The 21,635-nt window shown below is 35.4% G+C and overlaps 1 protein-coding gene across 4 annotated transcripts in view; it reads left to right on the top strand.

Annotated features, from left to right (window-relative positions):
• LOC120350757 overlaps window positions 1-20,603 on the top strand; it is a 34,432-nt gene extending 13,829 nt beyond the window's left edge. For 3 of the 4 annotated variants that reach the window (XM_039425473.1, XM_039425471.1, XM_039425472.1), the window contains one exon: window positions 19,506-20,603. In XM_039425473.1, coding sequence (XP_039281407.1) covers window positions 19,506-19,691 — 186 coding nt within the window. In that variant the 3' untranslated portion in view covers window positions 19,692-20,603. Of the gene's footprint in view, window positions 1-5,347; window positions 5,622-19,505 lie in introns of those variants that run through there. The other variant, XM_039425474.1, reaches the window with a different exon arrangement.
• Window positions 20,604-21,635: the final 1,032 nt, after the last annotated feature.

Raw genomic sequence — 21,635 nt, 5'->3', positions numbered from 1 at the left:
ATCGTATTGATATCACTCGAGTGTCTGGAGGGGGTCACATTGAACATTTGTGAACTTGTTTTCTAGTGAGGAAAATTTATTTTAATACTCTTCATTTTGATTTATAACCCAAGTTTCTATTATGTTTCCTTGATTAAATACAGATTTTCAAAGTTGTGGTATTCTTTTTGAATCACGCTGTATTATAGAAGTTACTGCCGAGATCCACATGCCACCTTTAGGGCCGAGACACATGAGGCGTTTTTCAGACGAGTCGGCATGGCTCGAATATAAATATAGAAAGCTATACACCGTGATTCAAAAAGAATACCACAACTTTGAAAATTGATCTCTGCAAAGAATAAACGGAGAGTGGAGCACTATCCGTCATCGATTCGAGGAAGCTCTAAAGTTTTTTTAGTTGCATATTCCAGCAGGATGGAGCACTACTCCATTGACACTCACTCATCTGTCCGTGCCTATTTGAATGAAAACTATCCGAAGCAATGGATCGCCGCCAAGCAGCTCGAGACAGAGCACTTCATCACTGGCCTCCAACAAGCCCTCACCTCACCCCTGCGATTTTTTTCTATGGGGGTACGTTAAAGATGAAGTGTATCGACCTCCTCTACCAGCTAACATTGAGGAGCTCAAACAAGAAATAACAGCAGCTATACAAACTGTTACGCCCGATATGCTACTGTGGGTGTGCAACGAGTTAGAGTATCGTATTGATATCACTTGAGTGTCTGGAGGGGGTCACATTGAACATTTGTGAACTTGTTTTTAGTGAGGAAAATTTATTTTAATACTCTTCATTTTGATTTATAACCCAAGTTTCTATTATGTTTCCTTGATTAAATACAGATTTTCAAAGTTGTGGTATTCTTTTTAAATCACGCTGTATTATAGAAGTTACTGCCGAGATCCACATGCCACCTTTAGGGCCGAGACACATGAGGCGTTTTTCAGACGAGTCGGCATGGCTCGACAGGACAGGAAGCTCTCCGATTGGCTAATTGATTTGAGGTATCAAGAATCAGCCAATCGGAGAGCTTCCTCTTCTGTCGTGGCGTGCCGACTCTTCTGAGATACGTCTTTTGTGTCTTGGTCATTGGGCTAGTCAATCTTAAGGATGATGTTGAGAGATGAATGAGCCTTCATTTTTGATAGTTTACAAATCACCGAGTTTTTGGTGGATTAATAATATTCACGATATTTGGTGGATAATATAATCACAATATTCGCAAGGAATACTTGAATGAAAACATTTTTGAAGCGGTCACCCATCCAAAAGCAGTACCGAATGCTTGCAGCAGCTCTCATAAAGCACTTGATCCCTCTCATTTTTGCAATCCTAGAGTTTTCTCTCTTTGGAATCTGTTTGCCAGTTGTATGTATTTCTCTATCAACAGAAAATAGACATCTCTATCTAGTTCAGTTAAACCTGAGCTTGCTATGCTATACACATCTTCAAAGTTGCCACTATTGAATTTAATTTTTACTTGTAAAAGAATTAAAAATGTAAATGTGTTACATTCACATACATCTTCAATGCTTACTTTTTGTATTTAATAGATAAATTATAGAAACAGTCACTGGGTGACATGCATCTTTCATGCTTCTCTATTAGACTTTTGATTGTTAATCTTGTAAAGGTAGTCATTTTGTATTGATTTACCTACCAATTTTACTTGTAAGAGATGCTTCTTATTAACTTATTATTGTATTAGATGATTGAATTGTTTCATGCAAGAAGTGTATCAGACCATCTAATAGTTGCAATCTTATGTTTAAACACTATTTTGATAATAATGTTCTTCTAAATTTCATATAAATATGCAATTATGGCATATAAATTATCTACTGAAATTATTCCTTCAGTGCTTTTTGGTCACTTGAGCTATTCAAAATTTAAAGTTTACACATAGAAATCACAGAATGTTGATAATTGGAAAAAATGGTCTAATGCCCCTTTTGCATGGAGCAATTCAACTACATAGCATCTTCAAGCTATTGTCAAATCCAATGGAAAAATAAAAGAAAGATTTAGAAGAAAAGATTTACTGGAAAAAATTACAAATAAAAAAAATAAAATGAAAAATTACTAAAAAATAAAAAAAATAGAATGAAATAAAAAAAGATGAAAAAGATTTACTAGAAAAAACTACAAATGAAAAAAAAAAAAATAGAATGAAATAAAAAAAGATTTACTGGAAAAAATTACAAATAAAAAAAATAAAATGAAAAATTACTAAAAAATTGAAAAAAAAAAATACTAAAGAATGAAAATGATGAGAAAAATACTAAATGAATGTAAAAATTGTGTTTTTAATATAGAAAAGATAATGAAAAGAAACTGAGTTACATGCATATTCTATGCTTAACCTATAGATTACTCAATTCATGTTACAACTGTTCAATGCTCTGTTGATTGTTAATTTTGTAAGGACAGAGTTATTGTCTAATGATTTTCCTTCTTATGTAAAAGATGCTTTTTATTAACTTATTATTGTATAAGAGAATTGCTTGATCCAAGAAGGGTATCATTCCATACTCAATTAGATGCAATCTCATATTTAAATCTATTCTTATATGAATATTCTTTCAAATTTCATGAAAATGTGCAGTTATGGCATTTAAATTCTCTACTGAAATTATTGCTTCAGTACTTTGATAACTTGAGATATTCAAAATTTAAGATACACGCAGAATTCATCACAATGTTGATAATTGAAATTAAAATGGTCTAATACCATCTTGCATAGAGCAATTCTCAGCTATTAGCATCTTGAACCTATCATTGTAGAAAATGAAAAGTAATTGTGTTACTTGCATCTTCAATGCTTTATTTCTATACTAATCCATAGTTATTACATCTACAATGTTTCCTCGATTAAAAGTCAATTAAAAATGTGGAAGAAACCTGTTCAAAATATATTTTGTAGATGTGTATAGCATGGCGTGCTCAAGCTATTATGATCAGATCAGATCAAATCAGATTTTCAAATATTTTATGTGCGACTTGCACTTGGTACTCCTATTGAAAGGGTGACCACTCATGGTCAGTCAAATTAACTCCAATTTATATTCTTGAAATTCACTCCACAGTCGTTCAGAATATTCCTGAAACTAAAGTTCATCCATCTCTCATCATTATCTTTCTCATGCATCATATTATATTATATTCTATCCATGCACAAGCCTAAGTCTCATTAGAGCATCAATTTTAGCAACGATAGATGATAAAAATAATTATTGACCGAGCGAAGTGAGGTCTAAGATTCAAGTCGACGGTTTGGCATTTCTCTTAATGTTTAAATGTTTGAATGTTTATATGTTGCGCATTTACGGCGAAACGCGGTAATAGATTTTCATGAAATTTGACAGGTATGTTCCTTTTTCAATTGTGCGTCGACGTATATGCAAGGTTTTTGGTAATTTTGCATTTCAAGGATAATATAAAAGGAAAATGGAGCCTCCTTCATACGCCAATAGGTATTAGAGTAAAAATCAGACTATAGAATTATTGATCATAAATCAGCTGACAAGTGATTACACAGATGTGTGGAGAAGCCAGTCTATCGCTGTATCTCCATAAGGTCTATAGTTTCAATCAGGTACTTGTGGATGAGAATACTGCGTGAGGTCTACTGTTCACAGAACTACTAGTAAAAATCTTTTGAGATTTTGTGGTATTGATACAAGATACAATAATTCTATTTCAGACGGTTTGTCTTGTAGAAAAGCTACTTGACATAACCTTACATCAATGATCAAACTAAATTTGAATGATGGGTGTGGTACAGAGGCGAACAAGACCTAACTCTGGCTAGTAAAGGATATCGTCATCTCATTCAAACACAAGCAGACCCTGACACCCATATGGATGTATGCAATACAGCTGTGAGGCTGTGCCAGCAAGAGCAATGTGAATGTTACTCAACGGTTCCAGAACAAAGTTTTGAGGAACATCGTTGATACTACAAGCTTCATCCGAAACGATGTGATTCACATAGATCTGGAGGTGGAGTTTGTCTTATCAGAAATTGGGCGCTTCGCACGCAAGCATGCAGACAGGATACAACGGCATGAAAATGAAGAGGTCGTTCTCCTACTTGACAACACACTTATGCTGCGCAAATTGAAGCGGACAAAAACTTTCAAGTTGTGTAGTGTTGTGGAGTGAAAGTGTCAAAAGCAGAGCAGTGTAAAGTGTGAATGTGTTTATACATAACTGTATTGCATCCTTTTTACTATGCTGTATTTGGCTTCATTGCCAGCATATTATGTTTCCTGACAGTCTTTGAACTTTTTTGACATGTGAAACAAAAAGTAAGCGATAGGCTATGCCCAAAATTTCAGAACAGGCAGAAAATCTTCATGGATTCAGTCAGCTAGTTCCGAATCAACTCAATTTGTACTAATCAAATTGTAGCAAGCAATGGCGAAATAGCATGATCACTGCTGATATGATGACTGACAATGGAACTACCCATTGTAAATGAACAAACCCAAAGTTCAACTCTAAGCTTTGACCTAGTACCTCGAAATTCTGCTGTAATTACTATTCTTCAGAGCAGCTCTAATACTTTCATCATTCAATGTTCATTATCAATTTTTTACCAAAGTGGCATGCCTTTTTATTTTAAATTCACTAAACCTGCACATATAATATTGATAACCTTGTTTCGACTCATAGTTCTTATAAAATATAGATTAATTACTGAATGAAAAGTATTGCTTCCTATTGAAAACTTGTAATGCTCTTAATTTATGTTACAGGAACGAAAATATTGATTCATTATTTAGGGTGTGTGCACAAAAGTAAATCGAGGTTGAGTAGTAAAGGAAAGTGCTAAAAAGTCGTAATTCTGCCTCCTGAAGTATATCTTCATTTTATTTCATTTCACCAAGAACGCCTGATGTTTCAAGTTGCAGCGTTCTTGAGAGGATATGGATATAAACCTCCTAAGACCGCTCAGACCGCTGACCTCTCTCTGTGTGCACACACCCTAAACATGCAAAAAGTCCCTCAATATAATAACGCTTTTCCACTCTTCCATTTTGTTTACTATTTAATTCGTGGATAAAAGTTGACTATAAAAAAAATATTAAAACTTCAAGGGACATTTATCAGACATTACAAAACTCTAGTGAGTGTAGTTAGTTCAGCTTTCGCAAGTAAATTTTTAAAATTAATAGTCAATTAATCCTCTTTCTTGTTTTCAAATATTTTTTTCTTACTCTATTATTATTCCTCGTATTTATTTTTGTTTCATATTCTATTTTAATTTGTATTCGTTTCTATTTTTTATTATGTTTTAATTTCATATTTTGTTCTCATCTATTTATTTCTGATGTCCAGGTGGAGACAATATAGTGGGTTTGGGTCCGCCACACTTATGGTTTATGACATAATGATGTATTATTGGTATTCCAGCTCAGTCTGTCTGTCCAATGCCACTCCTGGAAGCAGGTGCCAACATGATTATCTGTTGCTGATTGATTGATTGATTCAATGTTATATTATTATGCCGCACCTACATATTGGCCCAACGTGGGCCAGCGTCGGCCAATGTGTGGATGGCTGGTTTGCCAGCGCTGGCCTTCTTTGGCTATCGCTCCGATTTTTTACGAGCGGAGGCATTCAATTCAATTCAATTCAATTCAATTCAATTCAATTCAATTCAATTCAATTCAATTCAATTCAATTCAATTCAATTCAATTCAATTCAATTCAATTCAATTCAATTCAATTCAATTCAATTCAATTCAATTCAATTCAATTCAATTCAATTCAATTCAATTCAATTCAATTCAATTCAATTCAATTCAATTCAATTCAATTCAATTCAATTCAATTCAATTCAATTCAATTCAATTTATTTATCCTTTTTACAACATAGTTATTGTACAAAGTAGTTATGAAATAAATAACTTAAAACTAAAACAAAATAACTTAAAATAGCAGGTTAACAAAAACACGGAAGGTCCCTGCAAAGGCAAAGCCTGTGCGCAGGGGCCGAGTGTTACAAAAAACTACAGAACCAAAGTGAAAGCATAAAACAAAAATATAAATTATAAGTATGAAATTTGTATACAGTAATAAAAAAATCTCGAGAATACAGACAATTAACAAGAAATAATGAGCTTATTTAAGAGAAAAAAAGAGTTGAAAGGTGAACAGTTACAAGAAATCGAACAAATCAGTAGAGTTATGCGATGTGATCCATTGACTTATTTCGTTAGAAAGATTTCTGGTCAAATTGTTAGAGATAAAATGATCAGGTATTACGTTAACAAGTTTATGGACAATGTAATTGAACTGCCTTCTACAAATGGATAAAACTGTATGATGAGATTCGAAAGTGATGGATGAGGGACGAAGATTGTACGGTGATAAACGGAGATTGAAAATATTACTATGCTTATTCATGTAGATTATCAAGTTTTTCGTGTGAAGCTGCCTGACAGTCAGCACATTCAGTTCCCTGAAAAGATTGTCACTAGGGAAACGTCTGGGCTTTCCAAGAATTGCCTTTAATAAGGTCTTCTGAATAACAATTATCTTATTCAAGTGATTCATGTAGGCAGCGCCCCAAACGATAATCCCATATTGAAGAAAAGACTGGATGTAAGCACAATAAACCAATCTAGAAACGGCTATGTTACTCAATTTACTGATAGTGTAGAATTTGTTGATCCAGTGTTTAAGCTTATTACAAATGACATTGATGTGGACATCCCACCGAAGATGTTGATCAACAGTGACACCCAGATACTTGAAGAATTTTTCTCTACCTAATTTTGGACAACTACAATCTGATGAATCTGAAAGGTTACAATCAGGACTATGAATATGAATATGAGTGAGATCAAGCGGCAAACCAACAACATTCGGTGAAAAGGCTAAAAATACACTTTTCTTTGCGTTGAGGGTAAGAATATGCTCATCTAACCAGGCTTTAACAGTTCTCAATCCAGATTCAGCCCTATTTTTAACCTCTTCCCATGAATTACCAGTAAATATTAAGGCGGTGTCATCTGCAAAAGCAAGTGTCACACAGTTCTCAATATCAAGTTTGATTAAATCATTAATGTAAATGAGAAAAAGGATAGGAGATAGCACCGTGCCCTGTGGGAGACCAAAATCACTCAAAAGTCTAGAACTAGTTTTATTTTCTAAGGTAAGCTTTTGATGTCTATCACTCAGGTAACTGGTGAATAATCTGAGGGGTACACCACGAATTCCTAATTTCTCCATCTTGTTCAGTAATTTTGAATGAGGAATGGTGTCAAAGGCCTTAGCTAAATCCAGGAAAATGGCTATTGTTTTCTTATTATTAGTGAAGTTATTGGCAATTGTTTGAGTTAAGAGAGTTATAGAATCAATTGTATTTTTGTTAGTCTGAAAGCCATACTGCTGTTTATGAATGACCTCGTGTTTGACTAAGTAACCAATTAATCTAGACTTGATTACTTTTTCCATTATTTTTGAGAAACCACTTAACAGGCTGATTGGGCGGTAATTGGTTGGGTCCTTAGGATCCCCCATCTTATGAAGCGGTATAATATTAGCTAACTTTAAACTAACAGGGAAGTGCCCTTCTAAAAAACAACGGTTTATTATTACTGTTAATGGTTTAACAATGTGTGGAAGTATAATTTTCAATGTTCTATTGCTTATTTTGTCAATTCCCGGAGCAGAGTTATTGTTGAGAGAGTTAATAATAGCTGATATTTCACTTTCGTTTGTGGGTGATAGGAAAAAGGAGCCATGACCATTTACAGAAGAGTTCATGAACAGATTACCATCAGATGCATTGGGATTATTACTTATCAGCTTTTCAGCGAAAGTTTTACCTACTTCAACAAAATGACGATTTAAGATGTCTGCATCAATTTTAGGAACAACCTTTTTACGGCACTTACCCAATAATTCATTCAACGAGTCCCAAACTCTCCTAATATTGTTTTTATTCTGATCAATCTTGTTTTTATAATAGTCGCATTTACACTGTTTTAATAATTTATTAAGCATATTTCTGTAAGAGATGTATTCGGCTTTTAATATTACATTAGAAGGCTGTTTAGAGAGCTTTTTAAAAAGTTTATCGCGTTTAGCAATTGCCACAATAAGTCCCCTGGTGATCCAAGGCTTCAAAGGTTTTAATCTATGTGGAATATGTACTTTAACTGTAGCCTGTTCTACATGGGATGAAATCTTGTCAGTCAAAAAAAGCATTTGATCATCCAAGTGTAAATTAGGGCTTAACACCTCACTCCAATTTTCTTTTTGAATAGAAGACAATAATTTATCATAATCAACTTTATTGTAATAATTAATAGGTTTGTCAGACCCATCAATATCAGCCGCAAGATCAACGTGAACACTAGTACAAAAATGATCAGTTATATTAGTTTTCATAATAGAGCTGATAACATTATCAGAATTGAACGAAGAGTTCTTGAAAAAAATGTGATCGATACATGATTCAGTATTGTTATAAATTCTTGTAGGTTTATTTATGTAGGATTTCAAACCATTTAACGATAATATTTCAAAATATTCACTGGCTAAATTAGTATTTCTATTCAAATGAATATTCATGTCACCAGCGAATATTACGTTAGATTTATTCCTTAGATTTAACAAACAGTCATTCAAGCTGTTCAGAAAAATATCAACATTGGATGAAGGCGATCTATAAACAGCGATAACAGTTATCTTTTCGCTAATTCCTGGCACTTGTACATCCAAACAAATAGAGTTGGCTTCATTAATCTCACAATTCAGCTCATCTACAATCAAGTTACTTTTAAAAAATATACAGATTCCGTTACATTTATTGATTTTTCCTATTTTATTAATTACTGAATAACCATTTAGGTTAAAATTGAATTCATCATCATCGACCACCCAAGTTTCACTAAGAATTATAATATGAAAGTCAATTGAACAATTACTAATTACGTAAGAGAACTGATCGAAGTTTTTTTTCAAACTTCTAATATTTAAGTGGATGACATTAAAAAAAGAGTTGCATTCTCTATTACCAAACAACTCAGTTCGACACTGGAAAATATTCTCAATTTCAATAGTATTGTAACATTCGAGGGAAATATGTTCGTCAACGTCATTGACAAGAACCATACTTAAAAAAAGTAAGAAAGAAGAAAGAAGAAAGAAGAAAACGGAAAGTTAAGAAGATATGAAAAAGCTTAGAAGAAGCCAACATATGCACGTTGAGTCTCCACAATCTTATCGTAATGATTCATATTAGAGAGAGAAAAAAGATGACCATATCTGATGCAAATAAAATCAATTATAAAATAACGAAACTACCGTAGTTACCTCGGCAAAATATGAAAACTAAACTTAGAAATCCTAATCTCCAACCAGACACTCACGCATCAAGAAATCCTGATTACTAATAATAAAAAGATGTTTTATAATGAAAATAATAATAAATATGTTTTATAATAAAAATAATAGAAGCTTTATAATAAAACTAATAGAAAATACTCGTTGAGTAGTTTAACAGAAAAATCAAGACACCCAGGACGCGAGCACAAGTTGAAGAGAGAATAATAAAGAATTTTAAATACTAGAAAAAAAATGAATTAAACAAAATTGGCTATAGATATAGATACCTTAATCATGTAGTAGACTAGGGCACAAACACTCACTCACTTTCATTCATACGAATGCGAGCTTTGGAGAACTGAGAGACCGTTTTCCCATTCTTTTTCCAAAACACAACACCATCTCGACTCCACACATTTTTAAATCCAATCTTGATACACAAATCTTTGAAAAACGTACGTCTTTTCATGGTAAGGTCCTCATGAATGGAGAATCCCGTACCCTTCAAATTTCGTCTGCCCGTGATGACTAAGTTTCGCTTTTGGTAGCTGACAAATTTGATGAGAATTTGTCTGTGAACCACACGAGTAGAAGACGAGTCATCAGCAGCAGGAGGGTGGAGGTGGGTCGGGCGACCGACACGGTGGCATCTGTCGATGTCGTCCGGGCAGATTCCCACATTCAGCTTCTCATTCAGGAGACTAACGACGGTGGCGGTAACATTCTCACCTTGAACCTCCGGAATACCCGAGACACGAATATTATTTCTTCTCGAGTACTGAGCTAGCTCGTCTAGACGAGAATCGAAATCCTCCTCCAGCCTTGCGATGTTACTTTTGAGGGTATCCACCTCACTCGCGAGCCTCCTAGTCTCGTCAGCCATAGCCTCGAGTCGCCCGTCAAGTTCGGCAAGCACCTTAGCGCTAACCTCGGCAGATAGTCGCTCGCACAAACGCTCCTCCAGGCGGGCAGCAATCTTGTCAACGAAGGCTTCGTTTGACAGCAGTTTTTCAAGGGCGGCTGCTATCTGGTTCTCTGTTGTCATAGCAACCGGGACGCCGTCTGCAGAATGCGGCCGGGCCTGGCACTTCTGCTGCTTCTTGTGTTGCTGCTGTTGATGCTGCTGCTTCTGCTTAGCCGGTGACGGAGCGATAGCCAGGTTCTTATCTTGGTTGGAGTTGGCACTGGCAGCGGAACGAGTTAAAGCCGGAGATTGAGATTTCATGTCGAATATCAGTATATGCTATTTAACTGCGTAGGAATCGATGTGAATGAAAAAATGATAAGGTAGATCTGTGACAAATGTAATAATCAACAGATATGCCAAATTTCAATAGAAAATACGGTTAAAAATCCACTCAACAAGCACTAAAACTGTGGGTGAATTCTGGTTTTCAACACATTCATGAGTACGATGTTCGACTCAAATCTCCCCCAACCAACAGGGGGGTTCAAAGAGGTAAGCTACCCTTTTTCACTTTGTTTTTTTTTTAATTATTCTTCCCCAATCTTTTTTTATTTTTTAATTGTTTGACTAACTTGAACAATGTATGACGACATGTGTGTACACACATGTTCATCATGCATGTCCTATCGTTAGTGGCCATCCTTTATTAGAGTCTAGCGGAATCCGCGTGCGCGCTAGCTATGCAGGATTTAGTCGGGAGCATTCAAATCAACGCCGGTCTGAGCCGAGGATTTGTGCAGTCTGCTTGACGCCCAACTCGAGCGTTTTCGGCCAAGCGGATTCTGCCTTCTTTTAGTTTAGTTCGATCTTCGCATATAGTGAGTTGCGCAATATTTGTATTACTGAGCGAATTGGCAATCGGCTTCAGTGCGAACGCAGGCAGATTCCGCTCGGCCGATCCGCTCGGCTCGGCTCGGCCCGGCCCAGCTTTGGTGTGAAATTCGCCTTATGCTTTTTTTTTCTCTATGTTGAAGCTCACATCGAGCTGTAATACCAAAAGGATGATTATTCTCCAACGTAATTGCCGTGAAGGTTGAGGCATTTGTCATACCAGTGGACCAGCCTGTCAAACCCCTTTTCATAAAATGCTGCCGCAAAATGAGTTTAAGTAGGCTGTGACATTGTTTTGGAGCTCCTCGTTAGTTTGGAAGCTCTGCTCTCAAAGTTATGTCTCGAATTTGGGTAAAAGGTATAAGTTACTAGTGGCTAAGTCAGGTTTGTATGGTGTGTTATCGATGGTGTGCTATATTTTTTTTACTAGAAGACTGTTCGTCTGACAATCGTATCGGACAAGTGAAAAGTTACGTTAGGCTCGATGCACATTTGCGACGCTAGCCAGTTGCGTTTTTACAAGTAGGGGAGCGAATTTCTGTTGGCAGCCAATTGCAATTCAGTTTACACTTGTTCGTATCGACAGCGTCTCACTGACGAGGGACATCAATTTGTACTCAGCAATCTTCGAGGCTTGGGCAACTTGGCAATTAATCGTGATAGGAAAGTTCTGATTTCAAATTTTCAAAGTTTTTTGTAATACCAGATGTCAGCAATTATTATAAAAATCACAATTATTCATCGGCGGTGATAAATAAATAATTCGGTTAATAACTAATAGAGATAATACAAAGATGAGGAAATAGTACAGCTTTTTCAAAAAGACCTTTTATTCATTTTTAAAATACAATAAATCTCTAATATTATAAAACCATTAAAATCAATTGAAAGCACTATAAATTCCAGGACTAACTCCCACCTCCAGGTGAAGATTGAAAATAATTGAACATCATTGTCGAGTTATGAACATTGTTTCAATATTTTTCTTGAATTAGTCAATACTGATGTTTATTTATTTCGTATTTGTACCTGAAGACGGGATAGAAAAAAGTCCCGAAATGTATAGTGCTTTTTTTAATTGTTCTATAATCATTCAAAGAACGTTATTGTTTGTTTGAAAAATCGTACTATTTCAATTCTTTTATTAATTTACAGTATATATATATATATACAGTACATCAATTAATAAAAACAATATAGAAACTTGTAGTAGGCCTACCCTTTATTGAAAACTTGAAAATATTTTAACGACTGGTTTCGACCATAGGTCATTTTCAAGTTGAAACTTTTTAAAGGGTACTACAAGTTTTTATATTGTTTTTATTAAAGCCCATATAAGTGAAGTGATTTCAGTACATTAATAGCATATAGAATAAGTATTGTATTTGCCTCCAGAATATAACATGAGATGAAAGAACACCAATAATTCCAAAACCGGCAGAACAATCATAAGAATTACTTTGAATACTGTGTTGCATAACAATTCATTTTCGTTAGTTTGATGTCGAATATCGCTACTTCAAAGAGCTAGACTATTGTGTTGGATAGCTCTACAATAGTGCTAACTGCTGACAACAAAAACCTAAAAACTGAAAACATATAGCTGAGGCACTAAGCTACTCAATTGTGACAAACTGACTGAGAATAAACTTATTTTGAATGAAACATACATTACCAAGAATTGTTGGATTTAAACGCAAACATCAATCTAGCCGACTGCTAGCCGACATTCGTAGTAGTAAATAATACCATGTATATTATTTCAAAAGATCTATTGTTCCAATTAGATCGAAGCTCCTATATTTTAGAATAATAAAAATAATCAGAGGAAACGGAAATATAAAGTATGAATGAAGTCAACTAACAATGATAACATACAAATCATGGGAAACTTTTCAGAATTATTTGAAGCCACATACACATGGGTCCATATGAGTAAAAACAGAGCATATGCTCGTGAGCATGGAGCATAAGGTTTTGCTGATGAGCATTAGGTAGAAGCATAAGCATTTGCTCATTTTTATATGAATAAGCTTTACCTTATGCTCCTTAACTCTGGAGCAAATGCTCACGTACCTTGAAGATTTTTCATCAGCTGATTCGCCTTTGTGGCCTAACTTTGTTTTATAGCGAAAGGTTAGCGCTAAATATGCAAGTATAGACACCGCTTGTGTTTGGTCGTCTGCTCTGTTCTCTATCATGAATATCATATCATATCCCATTATAACGAGCAATAACGATGTATATAACAATATATATTATAACAATATATATTATTAACGAGCAATTTCTGTATATCTGTTTATATTTTTATATCTGGTTATTTATGTTCAACGGATCTCGAAAACGGCTTTAACGATTTTCACGAAATTTGGAACATAGTAGGTTTATGATATAAAAATTCGATTGCACTAGGTCTCATCCTTGGGAAAACTCGCTGAATGACATTAAAAGGATAATTCATCCTTGTCTGAAACAGCTGAGACTTTCGTCGTTTGTGGATAGTAAAAAGTGAGCGAGTGATTCTGTGGAAAATCAAAATATCGCATTCCCGAAATTCATAAGCTGACATATAGCCAGCTGTGAAATTCAAACACGATCATTTTAGAGAATTGTGTTCTGTTTATCAATAAATAAAAATAACGAGCGAAGCTCGGTGCCCCGATATTGTTCTCTATGAATTGAGTTTTAGGTTAGTTGAGTTCTGAATTTTGAAATAGCGTGAAAAAATTTCATCTCTATAATAATCTTCAGCATAATCTTATAATCTCAATAGCCTTCTTATAATCGTCTACACTCTCATCTTCTCAAATGGCTATTTCCTATTCTGTGATAGCTAGACTATATTTATATCGGATTGGTATCTTTTGTATTTATTCTTTTGTTGGAATAATGGTGATATATATCATGGTTGAATCTAAAAAGAGTTTAATAGTTCTCAACTATTGGTTGTGATCGTATCTGGTATAGTTTCATCTTGCTCACACGAATTAGTTGAGCCATTTTACTATAAGCAAAAGGTGAAAAGCTGCTTCAGACTAGACTCACCTTTTTTGAAGCATTTGCTTCAAAAGTTGAGCAAATTCTCTAGTTTACTCATACAATTTTGAGCATAAGTTTATACTTTTGAGCAAATGCTCAAACTATTCTTTTGATGAGCATGAGCAAAAGGTTTTGCTCACGTTTATTCATAGAAAATGGCTCATTATTTTAGAAGTATAAGCAAATGCTCAACTTTATTCATATGGCCCATTATGAATAATAGTTCTTAGAATTTGATTCAGAGCATGATGTTATTGATCAAGTACTGTAATAATAGTACATTTATTAATGGACTATTACTTTTACCTCAATGCAATAACAAAGTAGGCCTATGTTATTGTATTAAGATTAACTCCAAAGCATAGGACAGTTTTTTAAATGAAACTTTGAAAAAACATTCGAAAAATGTTGAGTACTGTACATATAGAATGGCTTAATATCCAATAGAACCAAAACTTCTTCAATTTTGATTTTCTTTGAGAGCGAGTCATTCAACTAATTTGGAGACGCTGAATCCGAATCTGAAATCACAATATCTCTATCACCATTTTTACGCGTTCTAGGTTGTTGAAGTTGATAATAAAACGCGGCTTGCCCGCCCCGACGTAAAAAAGTGGCGGCTGACATGCGTCAGCAGAGCGTACGCAAAGCGTAAGGCCGGTTACAGAGGTCGACCGACCGTCAGTGCGTACGTCAGTCGCGCTTGTCTTGTACATAGATATTTCATGTATCCATACAGAGCAGGACTGACGGCACGCATGCGCACGGTTAGGACCATGCGTTTTACACTGCGTACGAAGACCATCGGTCAAGCTCGTGCGCATCCGTTCCATCGGTTGACTGACGCGCTATTGAAGCAAATAGAAGCTTTCAGAGCTGTACTGATCAGTAGCCCGATCGCAACATAACCAATGTGCTGACACCTCTGCCCTACAATCAGCTGATATTGAATTGAATAGCATAATGAATGAATTCAATTAATGGTGTCATATTTGAATTCAGAGTTTTTCTATCCATTTCTTCAATCAATTCTAAATTTTTATTGGAAAAATCATATATTATTATTATCTACATTTATTTGATCCGTAGCTTAAAGTGACTGCAAGTATTCCCAATGGTGATACAAGCTCGAAATAACTCATCAAAATTTCTGATGGACATTCTGAGGTAGTTGAAAAATGTGTATCTTCATCCCCAAGCAATGATGTATATAATGGTACTAAATTCCCTTTGAAATGCTCTTTGAGCGACCATCGGGTGAACTTGATATCTACGCCTTTTAATCTTTCGTTTACGAAGATAATAAGCTACAATTAAACAATAAGGCGTCCAATTTGTGAGTCAGAAAAACTGATGTATGGATGCGTATGGTCAGGATGGTGCAAACGCACTCACGTAAAAAAGCCTATGGTCGGTCGAGCTCTGAATGTGTAAAACTGATTTATGGATGCGTATAGTCAGGATGGTACATACGCACTGACGGTCGGTCGAGCTCTGTAACCGGCCTAAGCGGGCGTGCGACGCTGTAATGTGCACTGTTCCGTCCGGAACCCATATACTTCCAACAACTTTCAGAACGCCAGTGACCTTGTTGTCGCTCTGGTCGTAAAACCGCGACTAGAAAAGACGCAAGTGTGATCCCCTATTGGGCATTGAAATTAGCTTGAAGCGAGCGGGAAGTAGTCGACACTGTTTCACACATTCTATGAATTCGATTATTAGAAGAAAAGCTTGTTGATGTTGTAACTTCTATCACTGCAAACATTAAATGAAATAAACTATTTCTCTTTTCGAATCCAACTGTCTTGGAAATGTTCATCTTATTGAATTGGCAAGCATTTTCAGAATGAGTATTTGTACGTCTCACCAGTGATTCCTGTATGTAGGTATGTATATATTTATGTAAGTACGTATAGGAGCGGCCTAATGACCATGCGAGCCTTGCGCTCTGGAGGAATTGTAATAATATATGTTACCAGTATATATATTGATGCCACTAAATACGTTGAAAGCTGAACAGAATTCGTTTCACTCGCTTGTTGTTTTAAAATGTAGCTCTTTTATGAGACCATAAAAATATGAATCAATACCTTAGCTGAACTTGAATAAGTTTGAACTATTGGTTCTTAAAAATGTGATATAACTCGTCAGAAAGCAATGAATGACTGGGAAAACCAGGCGTGATTTGAGGACTGTTCCAAAATCCATTGAGTAAGTGCATGAAAGCACTATATGTCAGTTTACTCGCGAAAACTCTGGCACTCAAACGTGAGCGTGCGAGGAGCTTGGTTTTCGGGTTCGGTGACGACAACCAAGCCCCTTGCACGCTGGCGTCAACGAGTCTCCCCGACAGCCAAACCCCTACTGGTTAAGAGGTTATAGGATGTTACTGGTTAGGTTATCCTAAATTCGGGACCAATAAATAGGAGCAAACGAAACGTTGCTCACATCAAGTTGTGAAAACTAATAAAATAGTTCAATTAGGCCCCTGTTTCATAAAAACTTAGAAGTCCTGTAATAGAGGAACAGCTGATTTTATCGGCTATATTGAGCATGTAATTGGAATGGTGATTCTCCTGTATTACGTGACTTATAAGTACTAGTAGTTCTGTGAACAGTAGACCTCACGCAGTATTATCATCCACAAGTACCAGATGTCAACTGTTTTAAATGTTAACAAACTCAGTTCACGTTTGAATTTGTATTCCATAATTATGATATAATTCATCCAGTTCCGTAATGATCTTTCTATCTGATGAAAATTAATTTTTTAAAATCAAAAATATTATAATTTCTCCAGCATTATTTAGTTCATTTGTTTATTTTTATTCACCTATTAAATTAGTTTTTTCTAATGTGAGAATATTCATACTGATGGGCACGCATAATAATACCATGACTGCAAAACAAAATATTGAAACCAAAGACCTTAAAGTTGCGATTAGACCAAATTTATTTAAAAAATGTTAATAACTCAATCCTTTTAGATTATATTAGATTGAACATAACGTTAGTTAAGTAGTTATTATAATTTCTCAACTATTTATCATTAACAAATTTATTTTCCTGCATAAATGCAATCTGTCCATCGTCAGAAATTTGATAATATAGATTTTCCACAGATCTTATATTAGGCTCACTGGCTAATGAAAACATTAATTCATATAAAGGTGCATATTACAGGTGATTTTACAAGTGCAGAATTATTTTTATGAAACATAATTTTAAAGGATTGTAAATTTAAATTTATAAGTCCTGTAATACAGGCCCTGTATTACTGGGGTTTTATGAAACAGGCTCCAGATGTATTTCACAATCTGTAATCATTATTAATATGCACAACAAATTTTCAATATGGTTTGTTCAGTAATGACATAGAGAAAATATAGCATAAGAAGATATCCCATGGTTTAGAGCGTTTTAAATTTCACTGTTAACCCCAGCCTGATAGTTTACTTACTTCTTTTTCATGAAACTATTTGATTTGTAATCTCTCATTCTGTGCCGTTCTTGCACTCTCAACCGGCCAAAACAGTAATAATAGACAGTAGTCGACAGTAATCGGCTTGAAATTTGGAACATAAACGACAAATACCATGGTTTATCTTCTTATGCTATCTTTTCTCTATGGTATCACCATGAATGATACAATATCACCACAAAATGAAACAGTATCACCACGCATGATACAGTATCAACACAATATGATACAGTATCGTCTCAACTATGTCATCTTCTCTCCATGGTAATGCATTCTTAAGTTTGCATTACTCATCACTCCAATCAGAAAACTTCATTAAATTTAATACAACTTCAGTACAGAAGTATGTCTCGGGAATTATTTAGGTTGTAGCTACTATAATGATGTCGTCGTCGTCTTCCTACGAGGATTAGGCTATTTGCCTGTTCCGACTTGAAACTGCCAATGACATCCATCTTTTGCGGGATACGCCCACACTTCTCCTCCCAACCACATGAATACGACATGACTGCCCTGGGAATCCTGTCGCTCTCCGTCCTTTCAACATGATCTTTCCAGTTTTGCCGATTCTCTTCAATCTTCTGCCATATGGAGATTATGTTGAGCTCGCTTCTTATATAGATTATAAAGCCTATCTCCCCTTGTGCACCCTTTTACTGCTCTGACGACAACCAAGCCCCTTGCACGCTGGCGTCAACGAGTCTCCCCGACAGCCAATCCCCTACTGGTTAGGAGGTTACTGGTATTCGGGACCGTAGACGACAACCAATCCCCTCGAAAGTGGTTTTTAAAGGAGCTCGGCTGACGGGGAGCTTGGTTGGCGCGTTCCCCTTGATAAGCTCAACTACGAGAATTGGGATAGGGACTATAGTGTATAGTTATAATGACAGTATTTGATTAACATTGGTGTTGCTATCCTTGTCTATCATTCGACAAAGCAGAAAGCGCTATTTATACCTCCACAACGTTGCCAGATCGTTTTCTAACAATGTAGAAATATAATTAATTGACAAAACTTTCAATATCAATTATAAAGAATTTTCTTTTAATCATTGAAAATATTTCTCTTGATGAATAGAATATAACTGGTTATTTTAAACAAGAATTAACAGTTAAATTAGATCAGATATACCGGTATCAACTATCTTCTATAGACGGCAGTGGCAAGGCAGAGAATCAGCAACGCTGTACTCTTATATTTCTCTACTGTCATCATAACGTTGACCTCACTTAGCATATGATGCTAAATTGCGGAATTGAACCTCATAAATAATCATTTAAATGAAATTATCGACAGAAATTTGTGAGCGGTTTGACTCAGTGGTCGCACTGATAAGCTAACGTTTAGATAAGTTGAGAATCATGCGTCTGCTACTCCCGTTGAAAGGGTGACCGCTTGAGCAAACCTCTCTGAATATGGTTTATAGAAGTGGATTTGTACATTCTTTGAAGTCTCTGTCCAAAACGTAGATGTTCACTTCTTGAATTCAATCACTATTGCTTGAAAATGTACATATGAAGGAAATAAAAAAAGTAACGTTAGTCGTGACCCTTGGGTGCTGGGGACCCAGAAGCAACATTTCACGAAAACAAGTCACAGAGCACTAACACTCTACGTGGCCAAGTTTGATTGGCTACTGACATGAATTTACATTGACCACAGTAGACAGTAACGCGCACTGCAGCCCAATTACAATTATAACAAAAATTGTCTAGGTCCTCAGGACCAAGGGTCACGACTAGAAGGTTAAAGTTACAGTTTTACTGATTTATAACTAATTTTAGTGATTTTTAACTAGGTAATAGAAATGAAATGTATTAATGGTGTTGTTTAGGTGCGTTTGGAATGTGTGGTGAGTTTATTGAAGGCAGCTGTGGCTCCACTCAGCTCATTCATAATGGAGGCACTTGCTCTGAATCACCCTTTAACGGCCGCCATTCGCCAACAACTGCAACTGGTTCCAAGCAAAATGGTGCTGAAAAATATCAATTCAATGAAACCTACAACACCGTTCATGTAAGTAGAAAAATCACAGTCAATCAAATACAGTTGATGAAATCATCGAGAAAAGATCAGCAATCATAGAGATCCACTGTGAGAGACAGTCTTCAGAGAAGATTGCCTTAAAATGAAGGCTTCTCTGATTGGTTCTCGTGGAATTGAATCGCGGTTAAAACAGTTTTAACAGGATTTTGTGCAACCGGGCCTCAGTACCGTTCAGACCTATTTTTTATGTGAAAAACGTGGTTAAACGCATGTCAGGTGCCATACAAGCAGAACTAAGCTCGTCTCACAGCAGAGCTTGCAAGAAAGAATAAACGCAGTAATGGAGTCGTTTGAAAGGCAGGAGAACAGGTATTTTCACTCGATTAAGAGTTTTATTCTTTTATTGATTCAACGATACACAATTATTTTTTAAATAATTTGGTTTGTGATCAACAGGCACAGCCCAAAACTGTTCCTTCCCCGGATTTTGATTCATTAAAATAGGTTATGTTTCCTCCACTTCATAAAATGTTGTCTAATTTTCTGACCAAACACTTGAAGCAAGAAATTTTGAATTTAACATTTTAGCGCATGGAAAGCACTTTACCAAAGAAAATAATATGGACTATTGTCAATGTCCTAATACCTACCATATATTAGCAGAGTACCATACGCATGTAAAACAATATTAAAGTGTTCTGAAAATTTTGAAAAAAAAATAATTTTTTCCTCCACCTACTGTTTAAAGTGCTTACTTTACTCCCTGGAACATAATAAATACTAAAGATTCACCTTTTCGCTCTCGGGATGAAAAAACAAGAAAACTCCCTAGAGCGTAAAAGTAACTCCATTATAACATAGGAAGCATCTCTATTTTAAAAACGTACATTTGAATATCTACGTAGAAAACGTTCAAAGACCTTAAAGATGCATAGACTCACATGCAGCGCTAGTGTCGTACTTGGAATTGAAATCGGCCATTGAGGGAGCAACCTATAAGATTATTAAATACCAATGCCTTTGTAATCTATAATATTACAAATATATAGATATAATATATCGTGCTAAAATACCCCAATGGCGGACTTCAATTTCACGTAAGAGCTATCATTGGGAAGGCATAGGCATTGTGAGTCTATATCTCTTTAAGGTCTTTGATTTGAAATAGGTTAGAAGGTCTAAGCTCAGATGAGGAAGCATATAGAGTAGTCATTAAACCAACTAAATTCAATACCTCAACGAGACATTTGATCAATATATGAAATTTATGTTTCTATGCTGAAATTATTACAAACTTCATCACTGTACTAAAAAAAATGTATTTTTTTATTCCATGTTATTCAAAATACCAGCCAACGAATATTCCCATTAACCAAATTTGAAACGGGAACTTCATCATAGCTGTAGTTGTGGCGGCCATTATTGTTACAACTTTTGCCGACAGATAGCGCACAGCCACAGTATACATACAGTATGGAAACTCGGCTAGTACCCTGGCGCAAATATCCGCCATCTTGTTAGGAAGTTCCGCATTGCAATAGTATTGATGGGAGGTTCGGATCCCTTTACTGATCCGGATCAATTGATCTCGTTCACTGCCGCGAGCCAATCAGAAGACCAGGATTGGAAGTTCCTAAGGTCACGTGACGTGTCTAGTATTTGTGCCATGTAAAAAGCATTGGTTAGATAGGCGTTTGATTGACAGTTTCCATTCTGTACCTATACCTACAAGCCAGCTGTTTCTGTCTACTCTTTAGATTATGTTGTAACACATTGTTTGGTCACATACGTTTTTAAAAATTATTTTATTTGCAGTTTTTATAAAAATGTAGGTGAAGGAAAAATTTTGTGTATAACACGAGTGAAAAATGTTCCAAATGTTCCACATAAACCATTCCTCCACAATAATGACAAAGTAGCCATTATAATATATATTTATTATACATACATATTATGTATAATTCTTTATAACAAGTGG

This window comes from Nilaparvata lugens, chromosome 4 (assembly GCF_014356525.2).
Source record: "Nilaparvata lugens isolate BPH chromosome 4, ASM1435652v1, whole genome shotgun sequence".
NCBI lineage: Eukaryota > Metazoa > Arthropoda > Insecta > Hemiptera > Delphacidae > Nilaparvata > Nilaparvata lugens.
The sequence above is the reverse complement of the archived record's forward strand: the minus strand, read 5'-3'. Positions and strand labels throughout refer to the sequence as shown.